The sequence below is a fragment of the Pundamilia nyererei genome, unplaced genomic scaffold (assembly GCF_000239375.1).
Source record: "Pundamilia nyererei isolate P.nyererei 1_Seehausen unplaced genomic scaffold, PunNye1.0 scaffold00004, whole genome shotgun sequence".
NCBI lineage: Eukaryota > Metazoa > Chordata > Actinopteri > Cichliformes > Cichlidae > Pundamilia > Pundamilia nyererei.
Genome location: NW_005187405.1, coordinates 5659821 through 5684498, shown reverse-complemented (window position 1 = coordinate 5684498; position 24678 = coordinate 5659821). Strand labels below are relative to the sequence as shown.

General features: G+C 42.2%; 3 protein-coding genes across 10 annotated transcripts in view; 1 reads left to right on the top strand and 2 right to left on the bottom strand.

Moving 5' to 3' along the window:
- clcn2a (chloride channel, voltage-sensitive 2a) overlaps nucleotides 1-12375 on the top strand; it is a 59236-nt gene extending 46861 nt beyond the window's left edge. For 3 of the 5 annotated variants that reach the window (XM_013912352.1, XM_013912349.1, XM_013912333.1), the window contains exons 13-25: nucleotides 665-820; nucleotides 1144-1213; nucleotides 1302-1412; nucleotides 3065-3278; nucleotides 3451-3584; nucleotides 3881-4125; nucleotides 4467-4578; nucleotides 4664-4710; nucleotides 7045-7113; nucleotides 7634-7672; nucleotides 7763-7867; nucleotides 9438-9524; nucleotides 9653-12375. In XM_013912352.1, the coding sequence (XP_013767806.1) occupies nucleotides 665-820; nucleotides 1144-1213; nucleotides 1302-1412; nucleotides 3065-3278; nucleotides 3451-3584; nucleotides 3881-4125; nucleotides 4467-4578; nucleotides 4664-4710; nucleotides 7045-7113; nucleotides 7634-7672; nucleotides 7763-7867; nucleotides 9438-9524; nucleotides 9653-10168 (1905 nt within the window). In that variant the 3' untranslated portion in view covers nucleotides 10169-12375. The remainder of the gene's footprint in view (nucleotides 1-664; nucleotides 821-1143; nucleotides 1214-1301; nucleotides 1413-3064; nucleotides 3279-3450; nucleotides 3585-3880; nucleotides 4126-4466; nucleotides 4579-4663; nucleotides 4711-7044; nucleotides 7114-7633; nucleotides 7673-7762; nucleotides 7868-9437; nucleotides 9525-9652) is intronic. The other 2 variants (XM_013912343.1, XM_013912353.1) reach the window with 2 other exon arrangements.
- A 3247-nt stretch (nucleotides 12376-15622) lies between these two features.
- fam131aa (family with sequence similarity 131 member Aa) lies at nucleotides 15623-21554 on the bottom strand. Of its 2 annotated transcripts, none has more exons than XM_005721333.1 (5): nucleotides 20940-21554; nucleotides 18230-18341; nucleotides 17958-18140; nucleotides 16680-16817; nucleotides 15623-16574 (listed from the first exon to the last, which is right to left on the bottom strand). In XM_005721333.1, the coding sequence occupies exons 2-5, from the start codon at nucleotides 18318-18320 to the stop codon at nucleotides 16030-16032; spliced, it is 957 nt and encodes a 318-aa protein (XP_005721390.1). In that variant the 5' UTR covers nucleotides 18321-18341; nucleotides 20940-21554; the 3' UTR covers nucleotides 15623-16029. The 2 variants fall into 2 exon arrangements, with proteins under 2 accessions (XP_005721390.1, XP_005721389.1); XM_005721332.2 differs by lacking the exon at nucleotides 20940-21554 and adding an exon at nucleotides 18516-20024.
- A 1435-nt stretch (nucleotides 21555-22989) lies between these two features.
- Nucleotides 22990-24678, bottom strand: part of eif4g1a (eukaryotic translation initiation factor 4 gamma, 1a) — a 20850-nt gene continuing 19161 nt past the window's right edge. For all 3 annotated transcript variants that reach the window (XM_005721329.1, XM_005721330.1, XM_005721331.1), the window contains one exon: nucleotides 22990-24095. In XM_005721329.1, the coding sequence (XP_005721386.1) occupies nucleotides 23914-24095 (182 nt within the window). In that variant the 3' untranslated portion in view covers nucleotides 22990-23913. The remainder of the gene's footprint in view (nucleotides 24096-24678) is intronic.

Sequence of the window (24678 nt, the reverse complement as noted above, 5' to 3'; positions counted from 1 at the left end):
CTACCAGGGCTCAAAGACATGCCTGTTAGGTTAGCTAGTGATTCTAAATAAGCAGGAGGTGTGAATGCGAGAGTGTGTTGTTGTCTGTCTCTCTGTGTTATCCTCGTGATGGGCTGGCGACCTGTGTGTCCTGCTGGGATAGACTCTGATGCCTCCCCGCAACCCTAAGTTGGCTAAGCGGTGGATGGATGGAGTGTTTCAAGAGATGTGTCATAGTTATCAAAAGTAGTCAGTCAATTAATTGCTACAGATTACAGTTTTAAAGCCTGCAAGATGAATTTTTAAACAGCTACATAATTTCTTCTACAGTTTTTGTGCCTAAATTTGAAAGAAAAAAATCAAAACTACTTTCAAGTGCCAAGTCTCCAGTGTACTATGAGTAGGTTTATATCAATATAGAAAGAACTGTGTGGGTGGAAATAGCCCTTTCTAAGACAGAGAGCAAATAGTAATGTAATGTAATTGGACCCCTGGTTACTGAACGTTTCTTTTTCCAGGGGACTTATATTCGAACAGAGCCTTTGTGGCTGACCTTGTCAGACTGCTAGAGTCTCCTAAACAGATCCTTCTGACGTTAGAGAGCCAAAACAGATATTCAGATTCAGGATGCTTCTTTTTTGGGTATGTCTGTGTGTGTTTGCGTTTCCGTGTGTCGATCTGTCAGCTGACGCAGCACGAGTCTCTAGTGGCGCTGTTTGACAATCGGACATGGTGCCGTCAGGGTGTGGCGGAGGAGTTTGACTACATCAGCCACCACCATGCCTGGAAACACCCCCAGGTCAACGTCTTCATCACGCTTATCCTCTTCACTGTTATGAAGGTAGGCGACGTGAAAGGCTTTTATGCACTGAAATCAAACCGGCGACGCTTTCAAACTTACTGTGACAAGTAGTTCTTGTCGATTACCTTTAGTGTCATTGAGAGCTTGGCAGAGGTCAGTGTCTCCTGCCTCTTCGTCTAATCCCAAACTCACTCTGTGATAATATCAGGGCTCTGGGAGGGTCAGACAATCAGATGTGGGACTGTTTTCTCTTTTCATAATTAATGATAGTATTTCAAGACTCCATCTGTATGTCTAATCTTGGTGCCTTGTAAGAGTTTCAGAGATGGTTTAGTCTGTAAAACTCTGTCTCCCTCTTTCAGTTCTGGATGTCTGCTGTGGCCACCACCATGCCCGTTCCATGCGGAGCCTTCATGCCTGTTTTTCTTATTGGTGAATTAAACTTCTTTCTCTTTTTTAAATGATTTCCACTGCCCTGGTGAACCTTAAACTAATAAGTTCTTGCTGTGTTGGTGTGCAGGTGCAGCCTTTGGCAGACTTGTTGGTGAGATCATGGCAACAATGTTTCCTGATGGTATACATGCTGCAGGCAGCGTGTATCCCATAGTTCCTGGTGGTTATGCTGTAGTTGGTGAGTGACTCTATTTCTATATCGATGTTTTGTTTTGAGATTTAATTAGATTAATTACATAGTTTCTTTTTGTGGGGATCCTGTAGTATTAGAATGTATCACAGCTGGAAAAGTCGTCACTGTTTTTACTACTTTATCAGTTTGGTCAGAAGATTGTTTCTAATATTACTTGTACTATGACTCTGTTCTGGGACGTACAAAGCCAGTGTTGGGGAGAGCAGCAGAAAGATTAATTGCTGAGTGTTTCAATTTGCTGTTTAAATTTTTGTACAATTAGCAGTACTGAGCAAAAGTTTTAAGCCACCCATCATTTCTTTACGTTTCACTTCCCAGCAGCCAGACTTTTATGCCATTTTTTTAAAAAAGTTGTCTTGAGCAATAGTTCTCCAAGTTTCTGTTTTTCTTTGGATTTCGGCTTTTACCCTCACTTTCAGTCCAGTCCTTGTACCTGACTGTGAGGATTGTTTTGGGGTTGTTTTTTCGCTTAACATTGACCTATGATTCATTCAAGCGTTAAACAAAGTAGCTAACTCAATGAATGAACTCATTTTCTGTCTAAAGGTAACAGACAATTTATCAAAGAATCAAATTTAAATTGTCTCTATAGGCATTTTATTACTAGGAAAACAAGAAAAAAACAATTTTTTTAGTTAGTTTATTTAGTTCCGTGATAAATTCCCAAACTAACTGCGTTTGATAGCTATAGCATAGTAATTTTGCTCAAACAGGGTGATTCCCAAAGAGCTATTGCCTGAAAATTTGGCATATCTCACCATAAGTGTGTCCATAAAAGGAAGCTGGACAAGTTGAGAAAAAAGGGAAGTAGTGGCAGGCACAAAAAAATCTACAGCAGATGAACAGTCTCTGAAAATAGGAAAAGATCCAGCAAACATCTGTCACAGGACCTGAGAGATGCATCTGACTCTTTGGGTGATCCATCTGCTGTTCACTGAAGGCTCATTAGAAATGGTCTCAGTGGAAGGATGGCTGTCAAGTAGCCATTCTTGAGGAAAGGAAATGGAGAGAAAAGGCTGAGGTATGCAAAATTACAGAGCAACTTTACTAAAAAAAATCAGGTGTTATGGAGTGATGAACCCAGATTTGAATATATGTATGGTGAAAGTCAGGAAAGTGATACAACACAGTGTGTCTGAAGCCATCTGGAGGCACTGTCATGATTTAGTGCTGCGTCTGACAGGTTTATTTTTTTAGTATGAAAACGATCCCAAACACACTGCCAGTACAATAAAATCATACCTGATGGAAAAACACACAGTAGAACTCAACATTGTAGAAATGGTGTGAGATCATCTTGACAGAGAGCAAAATAAAAGGCAGCCAACATTCAAAGAAGAGCTTTAAATGCCCTTCAGGAAGCCTTAAAAGCTGTTCCTGTTTTAAAAATTACAAAAGGCTTGCCTAAGAGAGTTCAGGCTATGATGAAGAATAAAGGTGTTCACACAAAATGTTGACTCATTATTACAATTGACTCTCATTAGAATTGTATAAACTCAGATTTTGCCTTATATTCTGTATATACATGTAAATTTAAACTTTTTCTGTGGATCAGACACTCCATCTTTGCCATTTTGCTCCATGTAAATGGCTTCAAGGAGACTGACAGATATAAAAGATTTTCCCTTCATTCACAGGTGCTGCTGCTCTGTCTGGAGCGGTCACCCACACTGTATCCACAGCGGTCATAGTGTTCGAGCTGACCGGTCAGATCTCACACATCCTGCCTGTGATGATCGCTGTGATCCTGGCCAACGCCGTGGCCCAGGCGCTCCAACCATCGCTGTACGACTCCATCATTCGCATCAAGAAGCTCCCTTATCTGCCTGAGCTGGGGATGGGACATCATGAGTGAGTCTGCTGATGCTGATGCTGCTTTCCTCTTTTGCAGTGATTCTGCACCTTTTTTCACTTTTTTTATTCCATTTCCTCTTCATCTTCCTTTCGCTTATCTTCCCGTTCATTTCCTTCCCTTATGTTTGCAGGTGTCTCATTAACCTCTATCTTCTCCTCCATGTTTCAGGAAGTATAATATCCGTGTGGAGGACATCATGGTCAGAGATGTGCGCTACATCACTCTTAACTCTTCCTATCGGGATCTGCAAGAGATGTTAATGACAGGTCAGCTCAAAACGCTGGCCCTGGTTGAATCCAGAGGTAAGAGCATACACAGTATGGGTATGAGCTCATCACTGTGCTTGTGCCTCCTAATTAATTACAAGGTCCCATTAAGAGACATGTCAATGCATTCAGCACAAAGTTATGACTTATTCTAAGCCAGAGGCAACTCACATCAGCAGTACTACAGCACTAAAAAGTCCCAGACGATACCGACCTCTCTTGTCTGATTTTCTTTTTAATATGTGCTTTTTTTGTTTGTTTTCACAGCCCCTAACTAATAATTTTACTCCTCCCTTGCCATTGCCTCTCCCGTGCCCTTCCTTCTCCCTCAGACTCCATGATCCTGCTGGGCTCCATAGAGCGTTTGCAGCTCCAGTCGCTGCTTTCGCTTCAGCTGTCACGCCAGAGGAGGCTGGAGTACCTCCGCCAGCTGGCGCAGGACAACGGCACGCACGATCACCTGCCCAGTCTTACCAGTGACAGCACCCCCAGCTCTCCCTGCACCCACACCCACCTCAACTCCTCGACCAATTCCAGTGCTCGCCAAGCGGTCCGCTTCTTGGTGAGCACTCAACAGGTGTGAGGCGTCCGGGGGCGCCAGGGCTGGGCTGGGGCGAAGTCTGGATTGGGTTGGGGTTGTAGCAGTAGACTAAAAGTGGATCAGCATGTGTGAAGCATGTAGCAGTAGGTAAAGGCACAGATGGAGTTTTTGGACAGCTGTTGTGGTAAGTGCTTACAAGCTGTGTGAATGTACTTCATTTGTATTTTAACATTAAAATGTGTCTTCTGTGTCTCTGTCGTCTGTGCCCTTACCTGTGCTGTCCTGTTCGTTTACGTGCATGTGTATTCGTCCTTTGTGTGTCTCCCTCGTTTTTGTTTTTGTCCTTTTTTTCCTGCGTTAATGTATTTTCCGTGTAGATCTCCACAGAGGAGTCTTCATCCTTCAGCCCAGTGGTTTCCAATGTTCAGCTTCCTCTGAAATCTGCCCTGAAAACCGTGTCTGCCATCAGTGACACAGAGACGCCAAACAGTATGTATTTTACAAAAACAAATAAATTAAAGATCAGAGTTCAGATTCAAATGTACTAAACCTTTTTTTTTGTCCCCTCTCTGAGGCTCTCAGACCCTTTCCTGTGCTGACCAAGACAAGGAGCTGCTGGAGGTGAGGAGAAGCAGAGATGTTATAGATGCATGAGTGCGAGTGTCCTTTAAGAGTGCGACATGCACTGTACGAGCGGGGATGTGTGCGCTCTCTCAGTCCTCACATATATCGTCCACCTCGTCGTCCTCCTGCTGCTGCTGACAGGCAGGATCCACCCACAGACAGCAGGGTTTTCCTGTGTAATCTCATGCTGTGGTCGAAGCTTTTTGTATAAAACGTCTATGAATCATTGCACCCTCACCGCACAGCACATCCACTGCTGGTCAAACGGGTTTTTTTTTAACATCCTACATTTTAGCATTTCTTTTTTCTTTTCTTTTTTTTAGTTTTATTTAAAGCGGTCATGGCGTCATGCAGTGTGGTTTAAAAAATGTTTCTTATCTCTTTTCAACACCTTTCAGCACAGTTCAGTCCTCAGCCACTGCTGTGCTGCCAAACGCTGTTCAAATGCGCAATTCTTTTTAAAAATTGGGTGTAGATCAATCAGAGATATAAAACGTGTCAACCTGATGGTTTTGGGTTTAAATATTTCAGTCGGTTCACACATAAAGGATCAAGCTGTTTCTACTGTTCTGGAAATGAAACATTTTTGGTTTTGGACTGGTCAAAATAAGTAATATTGAACACGCTCCTGGAAGTTTAAAGCATAGAGCAAAGCTGAATTACAACCCTTATTCAAAACATTTGCAAATCTCATAATCCCATATTTTATTCTCAACAAAAACATATCAGAGGCTTAAACTAAGACAATTTACCATTTTAATAAAAATATTGGTTTATTTTGAATTTGAAGGCAGCAACACATCTCAAAAAAGTTGGGACAGAGTCACGTTGTCCACTGTGCAGCATCCTCTCTTCTTTTAACAACAGTCTGTAAACATCTGAGAAGTGAGGAGATCAGCTGCAGGACGATTTTACAAGTGTTGTCCCATTCGTGTCTGATTGAAGATTCCAGATTCTCAACAGTCCTGCATCTTCTATATCATATTTAACTGTCTGACATCAGGCAGATCAATTCAGCACTCAGACTCTTCTACTATGAAGTTGTAATACATGCAGGATGCAGTTGAGCATTGAATTACTGAAATATTTAAGGCCTTCCCTCAAACCCTCATCTAGATGTTGCTCTAAAATCTGTACACACCTTGATATGTACGAGTTGTACATCAGCTCTAAGGCACCTCAATACCATCAGAAATGCAGAGGTTTGAATTGAGAGCTGATAGCTGGGTTCACGTCTTCCAAAAATAATTTCCAATTTCAAATCGAATGATCACTTTTTTCCACTTTGTCTGAGTCCATTTTAAATGAGCTTTGGTTCAGAGGAGACAGCAGCAGTTTGGGATCATGTCCACATATGGCTTCTTCTTTGCTGTTTGGGAAGTGTTCCTCAATTTAAACATTTGATGTATTTTCTGTGTTGTGAATAAAATTTGGGTGTATGAGATTTGCACATTTCAAAATTTCAAAAATTAGCATTGCCCCCAGAAAAAAACCCAAAAAGTGGAAAAAAACTGACCTCAGTGTCATATCTTTGTTATTATGTTACTCACCTTAGAGGCTGGCAGCCTGTCCACACTGTAGCCTTCCGCTCGGACCAAGACGGTAGGCTCCAGCCTTCCTGTGACACTAAATCGGATAAACATTTAAAATACAGATGCACGGATGGACAAAGAAAAGAAATGTAGAACAGGTATTACAAAAAAACCCCACAACCGTTTGTAGAGACACTTGACTGACACTCATGTAGGCCCTAATAGGCAGGTTGTGTTGACAAATGTAACCATAGTATCTGAACCCTGAAATAATTGCCAGAAAATTCAAGTTACTTTGAAAATAAAAAACTTTATTGAATCTTCTGACAATTTTTTGCCAAATAAAATGATGGCGATGATGTAAGTCTCAAAAACTCACAAAAATGGGATAAAGTCTTTTCTTTTCTTTTATCCAACCATTTGAAGAAGCAGCCATTTGTTCATTAAAAAGCTGATTGAATAAGACATTAGCTCTCAGCTGCAAAGCTCCTAAAGGGATGACACGAGATATTAAAATACTAAAATATAAGATGTTCAAGCTCCTTTTTTCTGGCAGTGCATCATATTGTATTAACCGTTGGGCTTCTTGTACAGCTTCTGTGCCCTCACCTCCATCTGTGGTGTAGTAATTATACCCTTTCAGCAACATTGTGCTCTCATCACAAAGACTTCTCCCAGCAGAAGTCAGACTGGGCTCCAATGTTGCAGTGGCGCGATGTTAAAGGGGAAAAACTGTCCGCTTCCACTGACGCTGTGTTAATGTTGTGCTGTGTTGATGGCTTCTCTCCCTGGCTGGAAGAGCCCGGCTGGGCCGGCTCCTTCTGAAAAAAGAAAGCCCAAGCCCAAACGTGTGAGGATCTCCATGGCGGTAAGATTGTCTGCCGCCTAGAGACTGTTGCTTAGTAACCGTTGCCTTGCGACACACACGTAGTGAGTGCTGGACCAAAATATTTGTGGTGCACAAACCAGAGCATTAGAGTGCTTTAGCAGAGAGAGCGAGAGAAAGTGTGTGTGTTTTAGAGAGGTGTGAATGTCTGTCAGTGTTTCATCAGCTTTCACTCGGGTCTGAATGCCTGGTCTGTGCGACTGTGTGTGTGTTTTTTATTTAAAGGTGGTTGATTCTCTGAGTTTTATTGTTGTTGTCAGTGTAATTTTCGGGATTCTGGCTGCGCAGAGATCAATAAACCAAAGTTTTCCTTCAGCCTCGTATTCTCATAGACTGGTAGATATAAATGCTGCACTGGTTTACAGCCTGTGTCTTTACCATACTACACTGAAGCAAACACATGTATACTAGGTTTTCAATCAGGTGTTCGGTTTTGAACATTTACTTTGTATAAATCTGTTTGTTGAAGCAATGAATGAATAACTGAATTTTGGCTTTTTAGGACTCTACCGAGGTGGAAGACTGCATGACCCCCTCAGAGGTGAGCCCTACACTAACAAAAGATTTAACATATGAAATGAGCTTTCTTTGAATTCAGAGTTTAGAGGTTCCAGTGTCCTCCTTAATGCAGATAACAGAGTGGGAGGAGCAGCAGCTTGACGAACCGGTGGATTTCAAGAACTGCAAGATTGATCCGGCACCCTTCCAGCTGGTGGAGCAAACATCTCTGCATAAGGTGCAATATAAACAAACAACTAGCAACACAAATAAAATACAAATTTTAACTATAAATCACACACAAAAAATGTGCAGACATTATGCTCCTTCAGTTGCATTAGCACGATGCTTTTAAAATATTACGTCAGTGTGAACTCAACACAACCCTTTAATGCCAGCTTCTGGTTTTGTCTCGCTCCTCTTCTGCGCAAACAGTGGTAAGTGTCGTAATGCTGCTCACTTCTGCTGAATACATTTTCTCTGACACCACCAGGACTTTATAGTAGAAGCTTGCATTGGTCACTGGAGGATCAGTTTCACAGTGCAGAACACTGAATGAAAAAATGCAAAAAAAAATTTAAAATTAAAATAAAAAAAAATAAATAAAAAATAAAAAAAATTAAATAAAACAAAGCAAACCGTGCAAGTGGTCATAATGGGTCTTCAAGGGATCTAAAAATAGCAGCTGTGCCAGAAGCTGTCTGGACAGGCATGAGAAGATGACCTTTGCGGGCATATAAAGTTTAAATCAGGTATGCCTTTTATGGGCCGACCTTCTTCATTACGCCTCATAAAATGAAAATGGTCCCTTTAGTCACAGACTAATATGCAGAACAAGTCACTAACACTGATGTTAGAAAATCCATGAACCCAGTCTTTTTTTCTTGTTTCTTGAAAGGCTCCATACAAATCTAAGTTTCTAGTTTTTGATGTGCTCGTTCTCTTCCCTCTTGTATGAAAACACAGACAGTATGGTGCTCATTTATTATGTATTCTTTTCATCTTCCTTATATCACTGTATATAATCAGAAGGCAGAAACGGCTTCTCATGAACAGCAAACAAATTAATATTAAAAATACAGACTTATTGTTCTTCTTTTGGATTTTTGGACTTTCATTGTATAAGTAAATGGGCTGGTTCTTGTGTAGTGCTCTTCTGCTCGAACACAAAGCGCTTTATGTAACATGTCTGAATCACCCGAGCACTTTATTTTCTGTCTTAAGTGCATTCTAGCTAACATTCACGCTTAGATGAACCCTTCGAGATCAACACGTTGCACAAAGATGGCACATAGAGATCGAACCACCAACCTTCTGAGTAGTAAATGAGCTCTCTCAAAGACAGCTATGTGCACTGTATATGAGCTTATTATAGTAAGATTATTATTATTTAATAATGAAAAGCACTTTGAATGAATGTGTGCTGATTGCTAAGTTCAAACTCTAAACTGCTGCTCCCATGAAATCAGCCCTTTAATGGTCCAACCCAACACATTTATCTTGAAGGTCAGGAGCGTTATACCAAATTAACCACAGCACCCATGAGCTTACCTGGTTTTACCTGAAGACTGTTGCTTTGATTCCTTAATCTCCTTTCCGAATACCTGTGATTGTCATGCATCATAAATCACAGCGAGCTGTGGTTAGTTGGTTCAGTTTTATGACTCGGGCACCGTCTTGTCTGACACAGTGTCCATGTTGAAAAGGGAGAAACATGATGCAGTTTCTATAACCCAGATCCAAAATGCATGTGAACTCCCTTTGAGTCTGTATCCAGGGCATGACCCACCTTTTCTCCTCCTCCACAGACTCACACCATCTTCTCTCTCCTTGGTCTGGACCACGCCTATGTGACCAGCATGGGACGACTGGTTGGAGTGGTTTCTCTCAAAGAGGTGTGCAATTCTGTCTGATGAAAGCTGTTTTATTTATATGTTATATGTTCCACCTCTCCTCTTTCTTCACCTCTTTTCTTGGCTCTCCCTCCTGTCTTTCTTTTTTTTCGGGCTGACCGCATCTCCAGCTGCGTAAGGCCATCGAAGGCTCAGTGACGGTGACTGGAGTGAAAGTGCGCCCTCCGCTGGCCAGTTTCCGTGACAGTGGGAACACCACAAATGTATCCGAGGTAACTGAACTTCACAAGCTGTGCATCCGCCACAGGGGGCTCTCTTTGCCACGGGAACCCAACCCTCCAAATGTGGAGGATCAGCCAGATCTCCAGTACAAAGAGATCCCTGTCAACTTTTCGGACGAAACAAACGTGCAGTTCGAAGCCAGCCCCGGCGACATCACAAATCCCTCGTCAGAGCTGCCGCTCCAGGAAAGCCCCTCGTTCACAGAGGATCAGTCTGAGTTTACTTTTGACTGCAGCCCCTCCCACACCGAGGAATCGGAGCTGGCCTGTGACTTTGACCCCTCCAACCAAACTCCCGAGCCAGACGAAATGGAGCAAGAGGAGGCGCCTCCGTCTCTAAACAACAGCCAATCCGAACCTGGGGGGGAGGGTAGCACAGGCCACACTGAGGATCAGTCGGAATGATCAGATCCACACTGTCGCCTCATGAATGTTGACGTTTCTTACATTTGTTGGGGTCACACTCACCTCCAAGTCCAGCCTAGATACTCGTGGTATGACAGTGAGCGAGTGCTTGAAAGATATATGAGGGATAAAGCTGGTTTTGTTTTATGTTTTTAATGCTGACAGCTAATCTCCTGGAAGGACCAAAAGTAGCACTTTCTGACCAAAAGAGTCAATATTTACAGGGTATAAAATTCAAATATCAGGATTTTTGGTTTTAAAATGTTGCTCTGCTACGCCTGCGGAAGACAATGAAGTTGAATCCACAATTTGTAGACTGGTTTCTCCATCCATACAAACATACAAACATACATACATGTGAAACCAAGAACACAGCACTCAGTAACAGATTGGTGCCCGTGAGCATACCCTGAATAATCTCCGTTCCGAGCTAATAACGACCATATTTTACAAAAAGAGTCTCATATTATATTATAGATAATCTGTAGCTAGCAATTGACTCAAAGAGTCATCAGAAACTTTGGGAAAGGGTCACTTTCACATAGACTATACACTATACTACACTATTCTGGTGGTCTTGCTGCCACTAGAGGAGTCGCCCCCTGCTGGCCTTCATAAAGAATGCCAAGTCTGATTAGAGGGCTCAGGGGGTTGGAATGAAAGGGCTCTTTGTAGTCTTTTCTGCTGTGTTAAGCTGGATTCATGGTCCAGTAGCATTGGCTTTAATTTTTCTCCCCTTCTTGTTCTTCTTTTCTTTATTTCAGCTCCTTTTTGTTAGATGCCAGCTGCTGGACAAAGAGTTTATACACATACGTGCATCCAGCTGTCAACTTGCAGCTGGTTGTAGTTGGAGATGATGAGTTTGACCTCCTCATCTTCCTCTCTTGCCTCTCTCTAGCTCCTCTTTCACTCCTCCAGTTCTTTTAATCAGTGTTTCTCTTCTCCTCCTTTTTTACCTCCTTCATAAACCATGACGGCTTGCCGCCTCCTCTTTGAAGCTCACTTCTAGAGCATCACAAGTGTTTATCTGGGGTTGTCTACTCCTTCTCAGCTCCTTGTCTAATTGATTGTGGTCAAGGGTCTAAGCAAGAGCTTTACTGAGTTTGTACTTGTTTTTTCTTTTTCGTGCTTTAAAAGAGCTCAACTTATTTGAGCTCTTCTCTGAGTCGTCTCACTTGCTGCTTTTGCCCATCTTCCACAAGGCCAGTCTGCTCCTTTTGAGATCTGTTTCCCTCCTTGAGACACTTTATCTCTATGATGGCAGAGCAGAGGCCATCTCTCAGTCCCTGCACAGCTGAGTTTTGAGGGGAGTTGGTCAGTGTGCTATTTCACACTGAAGCTGCTCTCTTTAAACTGCATTAGCCCAAATCCCTTAAAGATTCAAACATACTTATCATTAAAGTCCAGGCACACAAACATTAAAATGGCAATATGCCAATAGGATCCTTTTTCTCATCTTATTTTATTGCACAAAGTACAATGAAGACAAGGATGAAATCACAGAAAAAAAAAAGATTTAGGAAGGTTTGTGGGAAAAAAAAAACGTGAAAAAGGGGGGTGAGTCTCATCTGTGACTGCTGCTTTTGCACTTCCCTTTAGGGCTGAACATTTCCTTTTTTTTGTCTGTTTTGTTGGTTTGAGGCAACAACACTTGGTTTATGCTAAAAGCAAACAAAGAAAACAACAACTTTGGATTAAAATACACAATTTACAAAAATACAATGATGCTTAAGGGATACAGAGTGCTTTCACATGTAATGCCTCAGCGTCAGTACATGTGACTGTAGGGAAGAGTAGGGACTAAGGTTGTTCTCTATGGACAGCCCTCATTACAGTAAAAGTCATCAGGGAGCAAAAATGTACTTTATTTATTCATTTATTTTAGCTATGGCATCACATCTGTCACCCGCCTGTCTGTCCATCCTCAGGTCATAGGAATCGCTCCGACGACGACAGTATTAGTCAGATTTTGTTTCATTTAACTCTGATCGAGAATGCTACTTTTGCAGCAAGTTGGTTCATGAAGTTTCTTCCTTCCTGGATATTACACAATCAACTGTAAGTGGGTTTTATTGCAAAGTGGAAGTGTTTAGCAACCACAGGAACTCGGTCCCAAAGTGTCAGAGTGAGGTCAAAGAGCTCCAGTCCTCCTCTAGCATTAACATTTTTCAATTCAATTCAAATTTATATAGCACAAAATCACAACAACAGTCACCTCAAGGTGCTTTATATTGTAAGGGAGACCCTACAATAATGCACACAGAGAAAAACCCAATAATTATATAAGATAGAACTTTATTGATCCCTCGGGTGGATCAATGGATTATATGATTGTGAGGAAGCATGAGTAAGCACTTTGATGACAGTGGGAAGGAAAAACTCCCTTTTAACAGGAAGAAACCTCCAGCAGAACCAGGCTCAGGGAGGGGCCATCTGCTGCGACCGGTTGGGGTGAAAGAAGGAAAACAGGATCAAGACATGCTGTGGAAGATCAGCACAAAAACTGTGCACTGGGAGCTTCATGGTGTCACAATGTGCTATGTGGCAGGCAGGATGACGGACTCAAGACAGAGAAATAAACTTAAAATGGCAACTTTTATCCTGGAAAAAAAAACTAACATTAAATACAAAACTAAACTAGAAACAGGAAGCAAGAAACTTCAATTAGAAAACAAACCAGAAACTGTAAACTTGTTTATGGCTGGAAAGACGGCGGGGAAACGCAAAGCATAATGAAGATATGATGCAAGAAAGAGCAAAGGAAAACACAGGGCTTATATACACAGAGGGATAACGAGGGAATGAGACACAGGAGGAGAGCACAGCTGGGAGTAATCAGGCCTAACAAGACAAAGGAAGCAAAGCAGAATACAATGACAAAAGACAGACTGTCAAAGTAAAACAGGAAGTATAACACAGAGACAGGGACTTGACAGAGGCTGAGACAGAGGCATGAACTGTGGTACAGGAAAAAAAAAAAGCACAGAGAAGACATAACACAGACACAGGGAGGGCATACTGTCTGAAACTAGAACAACAAAATATAACCACAAGAGAACGGAAACCATGAATAACAAATAATCAAGAAATCTAAATTAAATATAAAACACTGGGTCACACCCAGGACTATGACACATGACATGGGTTTCCATAGACCAGCAGCTCCTGTATGTGTGGTGTGTAGGGGCCCAATGCTTTTGTCCACATAGTGGACACTAAATATCATTAATTAGTCACATTTAAGATGAATTACCAGTTGTAATTCAAGTAAAAATAATTTTAATGAGGTAAATGATAAAACTCAACAGTAGCAAACACTACATGCAGAGGTTAACTGCATGAACCAGTAGTCTGATTAAAAAAAACACATAAACTGCTATCCTGTAATATCATCATGTTACGCCGGTGCATTAATTGTTAGGATTATTTTTAGCGTGGATTAAATACATTTACATGGCCAGAGAAGTGTGTGAGGGATATAACTCCTGTTGACTATAATAGAGGAACACCCCCACCCCAGCCCCCTGAGCAAGACTGGTTTTCTAACGCAGCTTGTTTTTAGATAACATTACAAAAACGTAGTGAATAATAAAGAAATCGTATTAGAAGCTATGTACCATTTCTGATAGATAGATAGATTAGGAAGCGTGTGGTGGAAACTACAGCTGCCTCTATTGTAATGGAGAATCACGTCCAGCAGTACAACTCTGTGGTTCATTAAGTTTCCAGACCCACTAACCTACTTCCAACACCACAGGCTGCTTTTGTCAAGTAAGATGGTGTTAGTTTGGTCTTTTTTCTGGGATTTGTTGACAGCAAAAACACAGAACACCACCTCCAGCTTTATCTTTTATGTGTGTGTGATATGTGTGCATATATATGTGTGTGTGTGTGTGTGTGTGTGTGTGTGTGTGCGAGAGTGCAACTTTCTTTGCAACACTCAAATCTGGATCAGACTCGTAACTTTTGGGTCTTCATGCCAAATCAACATCCTGTAAACATGATGCCAAACATTACAAGGACAGAAATGAGTGACGTACGATTAACTGCGAGTGGAAAAATCAAAACAATAAGAGAAAGCACAGAAAAACAAAGAACATTTCTAATGAGCACACGATGGTATGACTTCAAACAACTACCTATTCACTAGCGGTGGGTTTATATATCCGAGGGTCATAATGTTAAGACGTATTGCGGTGTTGTTTTATGTGTTTCGGTGATAGGCAATAAATTTACATTAACAATGCAGTAAAGGTTCAGACTACATTATTTATAACACTCTGCTGTCCTGTCAGAGCTTCATGTTGCAGCATATCATGAGGTTTGGGCGGGTTTTTTCTTCTTCTTTTTTTGCTATTAAATACTGGTTGCATCAGCCCCCAGTAGCCCACAATGAGCTGGGAACTATAAACACATTGACAAAGGCAGCTTCCAAATGTCCACCAAGCTTTAGTACAGGGCTCTAAAGAACAGTGAAGCACATTGTAATTACCATGACTATAATTTAATGCACATGTAGCCTTGTCTGGCTTAATAAGGGCAATGCAGACTGAACTGCCTCTACATTCGTGTCTAGCGATGAAGGAACAACGCTTTGGCTCTGAGTTACAGGAATATACTGGCTGTTGTATAGAGAACACACACACACAGACACACACACACACATTTATACGTATAATACACACATATATCGTACCGTACGTGGCCTGTAGATATTAAACATCACGATATGTTACCACGTGTCTTTATGACATTTACTCCAGCCTGACCTCTAATGCAGCGTTGAGAAATGTAACTTCTGTCTGAAGCCCGTGACACCCACAAGTCCCCCCCAAAAAGAGAAAAAAAACCTTGTAGAGCTACAAGCGTGTGTGTGAGTCCTTGTTACGACCTTCAAATGACGTGTAAGTATTTTCGCTTCATGAAACAATTTTGAGCCATATTTCAGTCTCCTGTGATAGCACCGCAGCACATCAACCAGCCCTTTTTTTTGTTTTGGTTTGAGTATTTTTTTTTTTCTCCTTGCAGGCATCTGTGCAGAGATTTTATTAATGTCTTAACTTTTTTTTTCTTGTTTGCATTTAGGAATGTGAAGTAGTGCTTGCCATATAAGATTAATTATAAAGGAGTTAAACTTAGAGAGTGTATAAGCTCATTTGCAGCGTATCTAGTTAAGCAATAAGTCTGTAGTATCTCCCTTTATATGGCACTGGCCTGTATATGCTTTGTATATATATATGAAAGAGTTACGCACATGCTATTGTACATAGGAGAATTATGCATTTGCAGTCAACAGCCATTGTTATTTTTCAGAGGACATGAACTTGTTTTTGTACATGAGTGAATGATTAAATTTAAAGGGAAAAAAAACTGCATTTGAAGGGTAAACGAGCAGTCGTGTTTCTTTCTTGCTTTTTGGATTGCGGAGAAAAAATAAAACAACAACAAAGTATATTCTTTCAAAAACTCATATTTATATATGCAAGACATTCAGGCATTCAATATCAAACAGAGCCCAACCCACGTGACACAGCGTGACCCAGAGGAAACAACACTAGAAAATATCCATAGAAAACCAATGCAATAGCAACACATGACTGTTCACACACACAAAAAAAATAAACGTACAAAACTTAGTGAACAACAGCATTACATTCTGATTGAACTCTCTCAACATATTGACTGTTTACAGCAGCGATAAACAGTGGAGCAAGATCAGTATGAAAGGCTTGGAGGATGAGAGACAGGAGACAGAATGAGTGGAGGAGGAAGGAGAAGAGGAGGAGGAGGAGAGGTGTAAGGATGAAGCATAATATCCAGAATCAACACAGACTCAAGGGGACAAAAAGGTGGACGACACATCACATCAAATACTCTTTTTTTCCTTCTGCTTCTTCTCTCTCTTCTTCTTCCTCATCGAATGACGCCACCCCGGAAGACGCCCGGTCAGAGAAAAAGCTCCTGGGGCTGCAGTGCCACACGCGGACCTCGTGAAACACGCTGCCTTCCTCTTCCTCCTCGTCTTCCTCGTCCTCCTCTCCAGGAGACTCGGAGTGAGAGGTGGAGTAGCAGGAGTCAAACCTGCTGCTCCTGCACCTCGGCCTCCACTCGGGCTTGCTGTGGATGCACACTTCGCTGCGGTGCTCCTGCAAAGGAGCCGGCTGCTCCTCGAGGCTATCCAGCCTCTCCTCCTCTTCCTCCTCCTCCTCCTCCTCCAGGCACGTACTCATGGAGTCGCTGGGCAAAGTGGGTGAGTTGCTTTGTGATGACTGTGGGGCATTTTCAGTTGCTAGCCTGCCACAGGGCAGGCTGCTGTTGTGGGAGCCCAGGGGACCATCGGATGGTGGCGTCTCAGTGCGGTCCACCCCGGGCGGTGCTCCAGAGGTGGAACTGTAGATGGTGGCTTCTGAAGGAGGAACAAAGAGTCAGAAGACCGGGAAGTGGATTCACCGATGAGGTGACAGGGTGCAAAGATGAGATGTTTGATGTAGAATGATGCAAAGTTGGATACCTGAGTTTTGGCTGGATACCGTGTGAGTCTGTCCGCTGATGTGGGAGTCTTCATCATTGAAATCTTCCTCATCATCGTCATCCACAGATGCCCAAGCACGTAGCTTAGCCTCCGCGATGGCAAACTGCTCGGCCACTCCTAGCAGGAAAACAGGTCCGACAAATGAAGCTAGATTAAGGTGGCTGTGATGTCATTTCAAACTCTAAACTGTGTATTTACTAATGTTGTCTGCAATACGGTGAGAAAAAAAGTGAATCATCTTGCTTATCTTTATCTCACAACATCTTATACGGGACAGAAACAAAGTGAGTATTCTAGTGATGACGTGGACCAGCTAATAGCTCAGCTTATACTCATACTGCAAGCCACATTGCAACCCATGGTCCTCTTCATGCCATGTCTATTAAGTTGTTTGCATGACCAGGATTCTTGCTGCCTCTCTCTGCCTACGCCCTTTCACATACACATGTTAAAGTGCAGCGAGGTCCCACAACACAACAAATATAAATTACTGCAGATGGAAGCAACAATCTTCTCTGGATGTTAATGGTCCAGGCAATACAAAAGGGAGGGGGGAGGAGTAAAGGTGAATTTCTATCCTCCTATTATTTGCTAATTTACTTGAGTGTGACATTGTCTGAGTCATCTCTGCCACCGATGTGTCACTATGAGCCTTAAATAAGAGCGTCAAATCAGAATTCCCAGGGTTACCTATTCAAACGGCTTGAAAAAAGAAACTAACACATAGTTTTCTGCTTTTACTTAAAGTGACCCAAAAAATTCATTACAGAAAATAATTTCATTCAATTTAATATTATCATAACACAGCTAATTGTTTAAGTTCGCGAGCTTCGCTGTGTGGCATACGCAGCTGCATATCAGTCAGCCTCTCTCTCTCTTTCTCTCTCGATCAATCCACACCGATGGCACTGGTGCCACAGATGATGAGTCACAGCAAAACAACAGGAGCTGCTGTAACATTGGTGGCCAGTGAAGTGATTGGGGAGAGTATCTAACAGGCCACCATCTGCTGCCAAGACAAGCCGTCACCCAGGAGACACGATGGTGGGCGGAGCAAACCGCTAACATGCAGGAGTTTTAGGGCATTAGATGCATGACAGAAGGTGAGAGAAAGCCAGACGAGAGGATGCATGTTCCCACACACACACAAAAAAATTTACAGCTAATTATCCTGTATGTGTGTTCTCGAATAGCATTTTAATCTGAATATCAAACATTCTGCTGGCCGAGAGGTCAGAAGGTCAAAGAAGTCAGTACCTGCAGCAAAACGAGCCTCCTTCTCCCCTTCAGTCAGATTGCAGTAGGAGCTGAACTGGGAGTGTGCGGCCAGTGAAGGAGCTGCAGGTTTAGGCCAACCTTTCCACTCGATGAGGTGAGCGACCCGGCCCTGAGCCAGCGAGGTGGGCTTTGTCATGTGGTCTCTCACTGCCTGAGAGATACCTGGACGGGGGAGAGGTAAAGGCCAGGGTTTCATGTTTAAATTCACAGCATATAGATGATAACGAGGCTAGTGCTAGAAAGATCATCACCATTCAAGGAGGATCTGGCAAGCGCTGCAAACTCATGAATGCCGGCAGATTTCCGTGAGTCTGCTGGAGATTTTCCGGACTTTGGAATCATTTCAATCTCATCTAATTTCACCTGTAAAACAAAATTATTAGTTTTTAGAAAGAAAAACTAGATTTGTGCGTCACATTCAGAGTCTGCCATTTCAGTATTCCTGCACTTGTTTATATTGTACAGCTTTTATTACAGATGACACCAAATCTGGCGCACAGACCGAGTTCAAGAAATAAAACCTCTTGATTTTCCTACCTCTTCCTCTGTTTTTGTCTCCATTCTTTCTCTACTCCTGGACCTCAGCTTCATCGTGGACGTGCAGAGATGGTATCACGGTACAGCGCACAAACGACTAAAAGTCACAGCTTGCGTTCACTGGTTTAAACCACCAGCCAGACAAGCAAACATCAATGGCCTACATTTACCGCACAGATGCTAAAGCCACGATAAGCCTGTGCAACCGGTTAGAATGGTTGGGGTGGAGGGAGGCGAGCGCAATTGCGGCAGTTTCCATGCGTCTGAGCAAACATATGGCGTGTGACCAGCACGGGTAAGCAGCTCCAGCTGGGCCTCCTCATTGCAAAGCTGCAGATTAAAATGATAGCGCTACCTAACTAACTCCACAACAAACACACATGGCCACACTGAGCAGATGTGATGGGTCAGCAAAATCTACAATGTGGCTTACAGTAGCCGGAGCACAAGATGGATTTGTAATATGTTGTGTTTTCAGGCCATCTGACTAGCAGGAAAGGAAACTGTGAGCACGTGCATGAGTGGACAGATATCCTTAAGCAGATTGGCCTCCAAAGCGGCTAAGAAAGACGAGGCCCCTGACAGCATTTAAAAGCTCACACTGAAGTCAGCCATGAAAGTAAATGTGTGTCAGAGGCAAACAGGTGGGTAGGGACTCTGGGAGGACGTGATATGAAGGTGCAACCAGCTCTGTTCAGAGGAAAGCTTCAGCTGTTAAACACCCGTGAGACGTCACTCATGCTGAAGGCTGATAAACACAACACATGTCCAGCATGTACAGCTCAGAGCGGCTGCCTCCAGCGAGACCGACAGCTCGCCTCTTTAATCATGCAGGCACAATAAATCTACAGCTTTTACTTGAACCTGAATATCAAAGGCAGCCACTGCTGCAAATGTGGATTAGGACATATGGAAATTAAGCCTTGACTACAAATGGAGACGTGTCCAAAACTGCCTGTGACGTGAGTTTTTGTCCTGCAGTTTTCCCTAATCTGTTCTTTCCTTTAATAATTTAAAAGAAACTGAAAATGTCAGGGAACATTAAGAGCCTGAACAAGATTAAAGGGTACTCATTAAGAGTTCCCTTATATTTCTGTCAGAAATGTAACAGTGTAACAGTTTCAAACTGTAAGATCAGAACATGTGAGTGTGAGCCAAACGCCTCACCTACCTGCTCAAACCTTGTGTCTGCAAGGGGCAGATAGATAGGTGTCTTAAATGGGAGGGGCAAAGACTAAAACTACTTGTTTCAGAGTGAATGTACTGTGCAGGAGAAATAAGGGATATTTTGAACCATGCAAAGCCACTCTAGTAGAATTCTGGGATCAAAATATGGTCTCTTATTCTTATTTAAATCTTATTTCCTATCCCATTAATCATCTCAAACTTATTATGGGAACCTCTAAAAAGGGTGCAGGGTAATAGACGACGATCACATCTCTTCATTTGCTTTAAATTTGTCTGCAGTTTTACTATTTTAATATTCGTCAGCCCACAGGCGACCACAGAAAAATGTAACCTTCAATAAACTTAATGAGCAACTATTTGTGATTAAAAAAAAATCCGTTTTTGTTTCTATTCAATAATAAATAATAATAACAGAAGAAAATAAATGATTTAAAAACATCACACTTGCATTTGTAAATCTTGTGTTTCATTCTTTTTTCCCCCAACCAGTGCACCTGCATATAATTTGGCCTCTCTGGAGCAGTTAATTACGTGAGGTGATTTTAAGCGTGCGCGCACACACACGCAAACACACATCCCCACCCCCCTTTTTAATTTTTTTTTATTTTTACATCTGACAAATGCTGCTAATTAGCACCTATGATAATAACAGCCACATGTGTAACTGCGCTTCTAATTAACTCGCTCTAGGCCTTTTTCCCCCCCTCACGAGGTGTTTGGATTGTTTTGTCCACTCCCTGCAGAGGCAGACCAGTTTGCGACTTCCTGACATTAACATATGCGTGACTAAACATATACAACAGGGCTGATGTGTCGTCTGACACCTCCAGAGACACTGATTGTGACTTAGGGGACCAACAAGTGGGATCGAGCTAAGCCAGCGTGTCTGCAGCCAAACATCTTCAGCTCGGAGGAAGCTGCAGTGCTCATATGTGAGGAGGGTTTTTTTCTTCTTCTGGAAATGGTGCATTCAAGCAACAGAAGCGGAACGCTGATGGCTGAATAACACATCACCCCGCCATTGATGACAGATTACGCAGAAAATAACGCAGGAGAAGTGCGGATGCTGCAGCAGCAGGTCCCCGGGAATCTCTGAAGTCTCCATCTGCATACCAATAGCTCCATACCCGCATCGGGTAAACACCAACAGCACCTGCCATTTATCTGCACCTCTACCGCTCTATCGGGGTTCGTGTGGTCGGAATCGTTCCCCGCACAGCCACTCTCGGTACCTACCTGTAAGTCGGACCGCGGCGGCTCGTCATAATGCCTGTAACGTCTCCAATCCGATCAACAGATGTCACCGCGCTGTTCGTCCTCCAGCTGCAGGGTCTGCAGTAGAGCATTAAAGCGACGCTGACGGCGGAAACATCTTCCCAACTCCAGCATCAGCTACATCTCCGACACAGACGGACGCACCATTTGTTGCTCGCTATGTGGGTTACATAGGCTGTCCGAATGTCTCCCGATGGCAAGCGTCATCAACGCAAGGCGGTGTCATTGCACCCGCCCCCCTCCATGCAGCCAAGAAGACACAGCAACCTGCAGCTTCAGTCTTTCCTAGAAACCGCACGTTTTTAATCCCCTTTCGTCTAAGGCACCAGCAGTACGCACGCAGGACGGATGTGTTGAAATTTACTTACTGCAGTAAAAATAAAAAAGGGGGTGATCGTTCCAAAAAACGGGTTTCCGTCACGAGTTTGACCTTATTTGTCCAGTTTTGTGAGCGACAAGATGCACAAATCAGACTTTTAAAAAAAAAAGAGCAAAGGAAAAACATTAAAACCGTGATTCGAGGTTAAAGGTCAAAACCGTGCAACCTCCGACAGTGAACTCTCTAAACATTTAATAAAAGGTCCATTCATTCATTCATTTGCATTATAATTCATTTACAATGTGTTTATATGGCATCATATCCTGATTTGGACAAGGCCTCGACAATAGTCGCAACGACATATAACCCGATATCTTCTTATAGTTTATGTAGATTGACACTTTAAAATAAAAGTGCATCATCTGTTACTCTGAAAATCAATTTGTAACATCGGGGTTTAAGTCAGGAAATGTATATTTTAAAATATACATTGGCACAGATTCAAAGTGCTGGAAACATTCCTCATTGATTTCGGTTAGCACTGACATGCTGGCATCACAGAGGTGCTGCAGATCCATGATGCAAATCTCCAGATCCACCACATCCCAAGGGTACTCTTTTGGATTGAGATCTGGTGACTGAGTACAGCGAGCTCATCGTCACATTCACAAAGCCAGTTTGTGATGATATGAGCTTTGTGCGTGGTTCTACTGGAACCAGCCATCACACTTTTCTATTGCACCGTTGTTTCTGCTTCATTCTGTTCTGTCTGGTGTTGCACTTTTTGGTTTTTTGCAGCTTTTGCACACCTGCACTTTATTATGTAGTCCTGTGTTTATTGTCTGTTATACGTAGCACCATGGTCTTGGAGGACCGTTGTCCTGTTTCACTGTGTACTGCACATGGTTGGAATGACAATAAAGCCACTTGCCCTGACCGGACGACGGGTACACTGTGGTCTGTGGTCATCTAAGGATCAACACTGTCAGTAACAATACTCAGACTGTGGTGTTGAAGTCATTCTCAGTTGGTACTAAGGCACTTTTCCCATATTTGTAGGTCTGCATGGACAAATCTTCAAAACTAGAAACTGATTGCAATATGGATCAGTAAAACCACAGTGGAGGGACTCGTTTTTCATCTCATCAAACACGTTTTGCGGTCACACACATTGACCCTGTGTTAACTTACACATGACAAAAACAAAAATACAAACTGAAAATAAACTGGTCTGGTTTCAGATGAGAGCGGCCTTAGTTCAACGTAAAATCATCATCAGAGGCAAAAACCAAAACTCGGCTCAGCAACTTAATAAGTCCTTTATTTGCAATGTTCCATTACCTTTCCAGTTTCCGATGCAAAAGAAGCAATAATTTTTTTTTTAAATAACGAAAGCGAAAAAAAAAAAAAAAAAAAAAAAAAAAAAAGGAAAGAAAATATTTACAAAATTCAAATAAAACTAATAATCAATGGATTATCTAAAGCACCTCTCTGCATCCGGACAACTGCGGTTTCTGCTGGATAAGGAGACACTGCAATTACATCAGCAATTTGTTTCTGAAAAATAAAACTGAAAAAGTTTATTATCATCATCATTATTATTATTATTATTATATATTTACAGAACGCTCCTGAAATCCTGAAACTAGTTTCCACTTAAAGTAGAAAAGGCTTTCGGATCATTTCTGTGTCTTTTTTTTTTTTTTTTTTAAACTTTATATATTTTATCAAGTCAATTTTCTGTAGATTTCAAGTTTTAACGGTGATTGGGTCGTTAAGTGTCCTCTACAACAGCTCAGGTTTAAGTACAGAAGAGGTAAAAGATGAAGAGTCAGTCAGTGTGGTTCACTACTGGGGGATGGGAGAGAATGGCTTTAAAGAGGAAGCATTAAGACCACCCCCTAGTAGTCAAGGTCAAAGGTCAACATCAGCCCTCTGTGTTTCTGTCCTCTGCTAGTTTATCATGATAGGAAACGAGAGAAAATAGACAACCTTTGCTTTAAAAACTCCGTCAAATTAAGATTAGTTCATGTACACTGTAACGTTTTGTCCACTGGATCGTTAATAGGAACACACTTCAGTCATGCTGCACACTCCGGAAAAGGACAAGGACATAAGAGCCATGTCGGGACTGAACAAATGTTATGGCATGTTGATAAACCCCCCTCCACCAACCCACCCGCCCGCTACACTTCACGCCCTGCTGTTTCCTCTTGTAGATCAGAAAGGTTGTTTGTCATTAGAATCGTCTAGAGGGGTGAAAGAGCAGCCAGTTGGTTTGCTTTACTTTGACATAGAAAGTTTCGTAGTGATGTGGGATACTTCACACCTCGCTAATGAGTAATCCTGCTGAAACCTGCATTTTCAAGTTTGCTTTGATGAGGACACTTGCTGTGACAAGCAGGTGGAGAAATAATGAGGAAGCAGGAGAGGGAAGGTAGAAAAGAAATGATTGTTTTTCAGAGTCCATCCCTCCAAAAAAAGAAGAAAAAAAAAGGAACACAATAAAGATTTATCCTCATTGAGGATTGATTCGAGTCTGCCTCTCTGGCAATACTGTCCATGACTCTCCGTGGTCGCCTGCAGAGCTCTGGCGGCAGCTTTTAGTTCAGTATTTTACTCCTTGTCAGATTCCTCTTCGGCCTCGCGGAGCCAGGTGAAGAAGCCGGTGACCGACTTCAAGGCCACGCCTTTGCCTGTCTGCTCTGCTGGGTCTTTGCTGGTTTCCCATTCGTAGAAGGCCTCCTCTTTAATGACGTCCTCATCATACAAGGCGTCGAAGAACATCCGCAGCAGGTCTGCAGAGACAAAATTAGAGCATTGTAGAAGCTTTATTAACAGCTCCATTTTAAAATTGTTTCTGTTTGCATTGAGTCAGGGACACTTGAAAAGCTATAAAGAGCTAATCAGTAGGTCAAATCCTAATTAACACGTTTCTTTTAGTGATTAGGCTTTTCTGTTTCAACCCTCCAATCCAGTTCATAACACTTTAAAAAAAAAAATTTAAAAAAAAAAATCACCCCAAGAATGTGTTTTCCTCCAAAATAGACCACTTCCATTTCTGTGTTCAGGGAAAATGACTCAGGCCCTCCAGCAGCAACACTACAAAAACCTTCAGTCTCATCTTTAAATCTTGATACCCTGAATACACAGCTGCTGTACACATGATGATTTTATCTGTTTTCACCCTGAACAAAAACAACCTGGAAATACAGGCAGATCTTTTCTGATAAGGAGCTGCGTTTCAGACAAACCAACAAGGTCCATTTTTTAATGCCTGTGATCATCACATAACCAATTACACATTACTTTAGAGCAGCAGCTGTTTTTTGTTTTTAACCCCCCCCACAATGTCAATTTAAAGTCAATTGACAGGAGAGT

Excerpts from the sequence above, each read along its gene's own strand:
- fam131aa (XM_005721332.2), bottom strand. The coding sequence starts at position 18,569 with ATGAAGCTGAGGTCCAGGAGTAGAGAAAGAATGGAGACAAAAACAGAG. Across the intron at positions 16,818-17,957 it reads GGAGGCTCGTTTTGCTGCAG|GAGTGGCCGAGCAGTTTGCC; the intron begins GTACTGACTTCT and ends TTTTCCTGCTAG. Across the intron at positions 16,575-16,679 it reads GGTATCCAGCCAAAACTCAG|AAGCCACCATCTACAGTTCC; the intron begins GTATCCAACTTT and ends TTCCTCCTTCAG.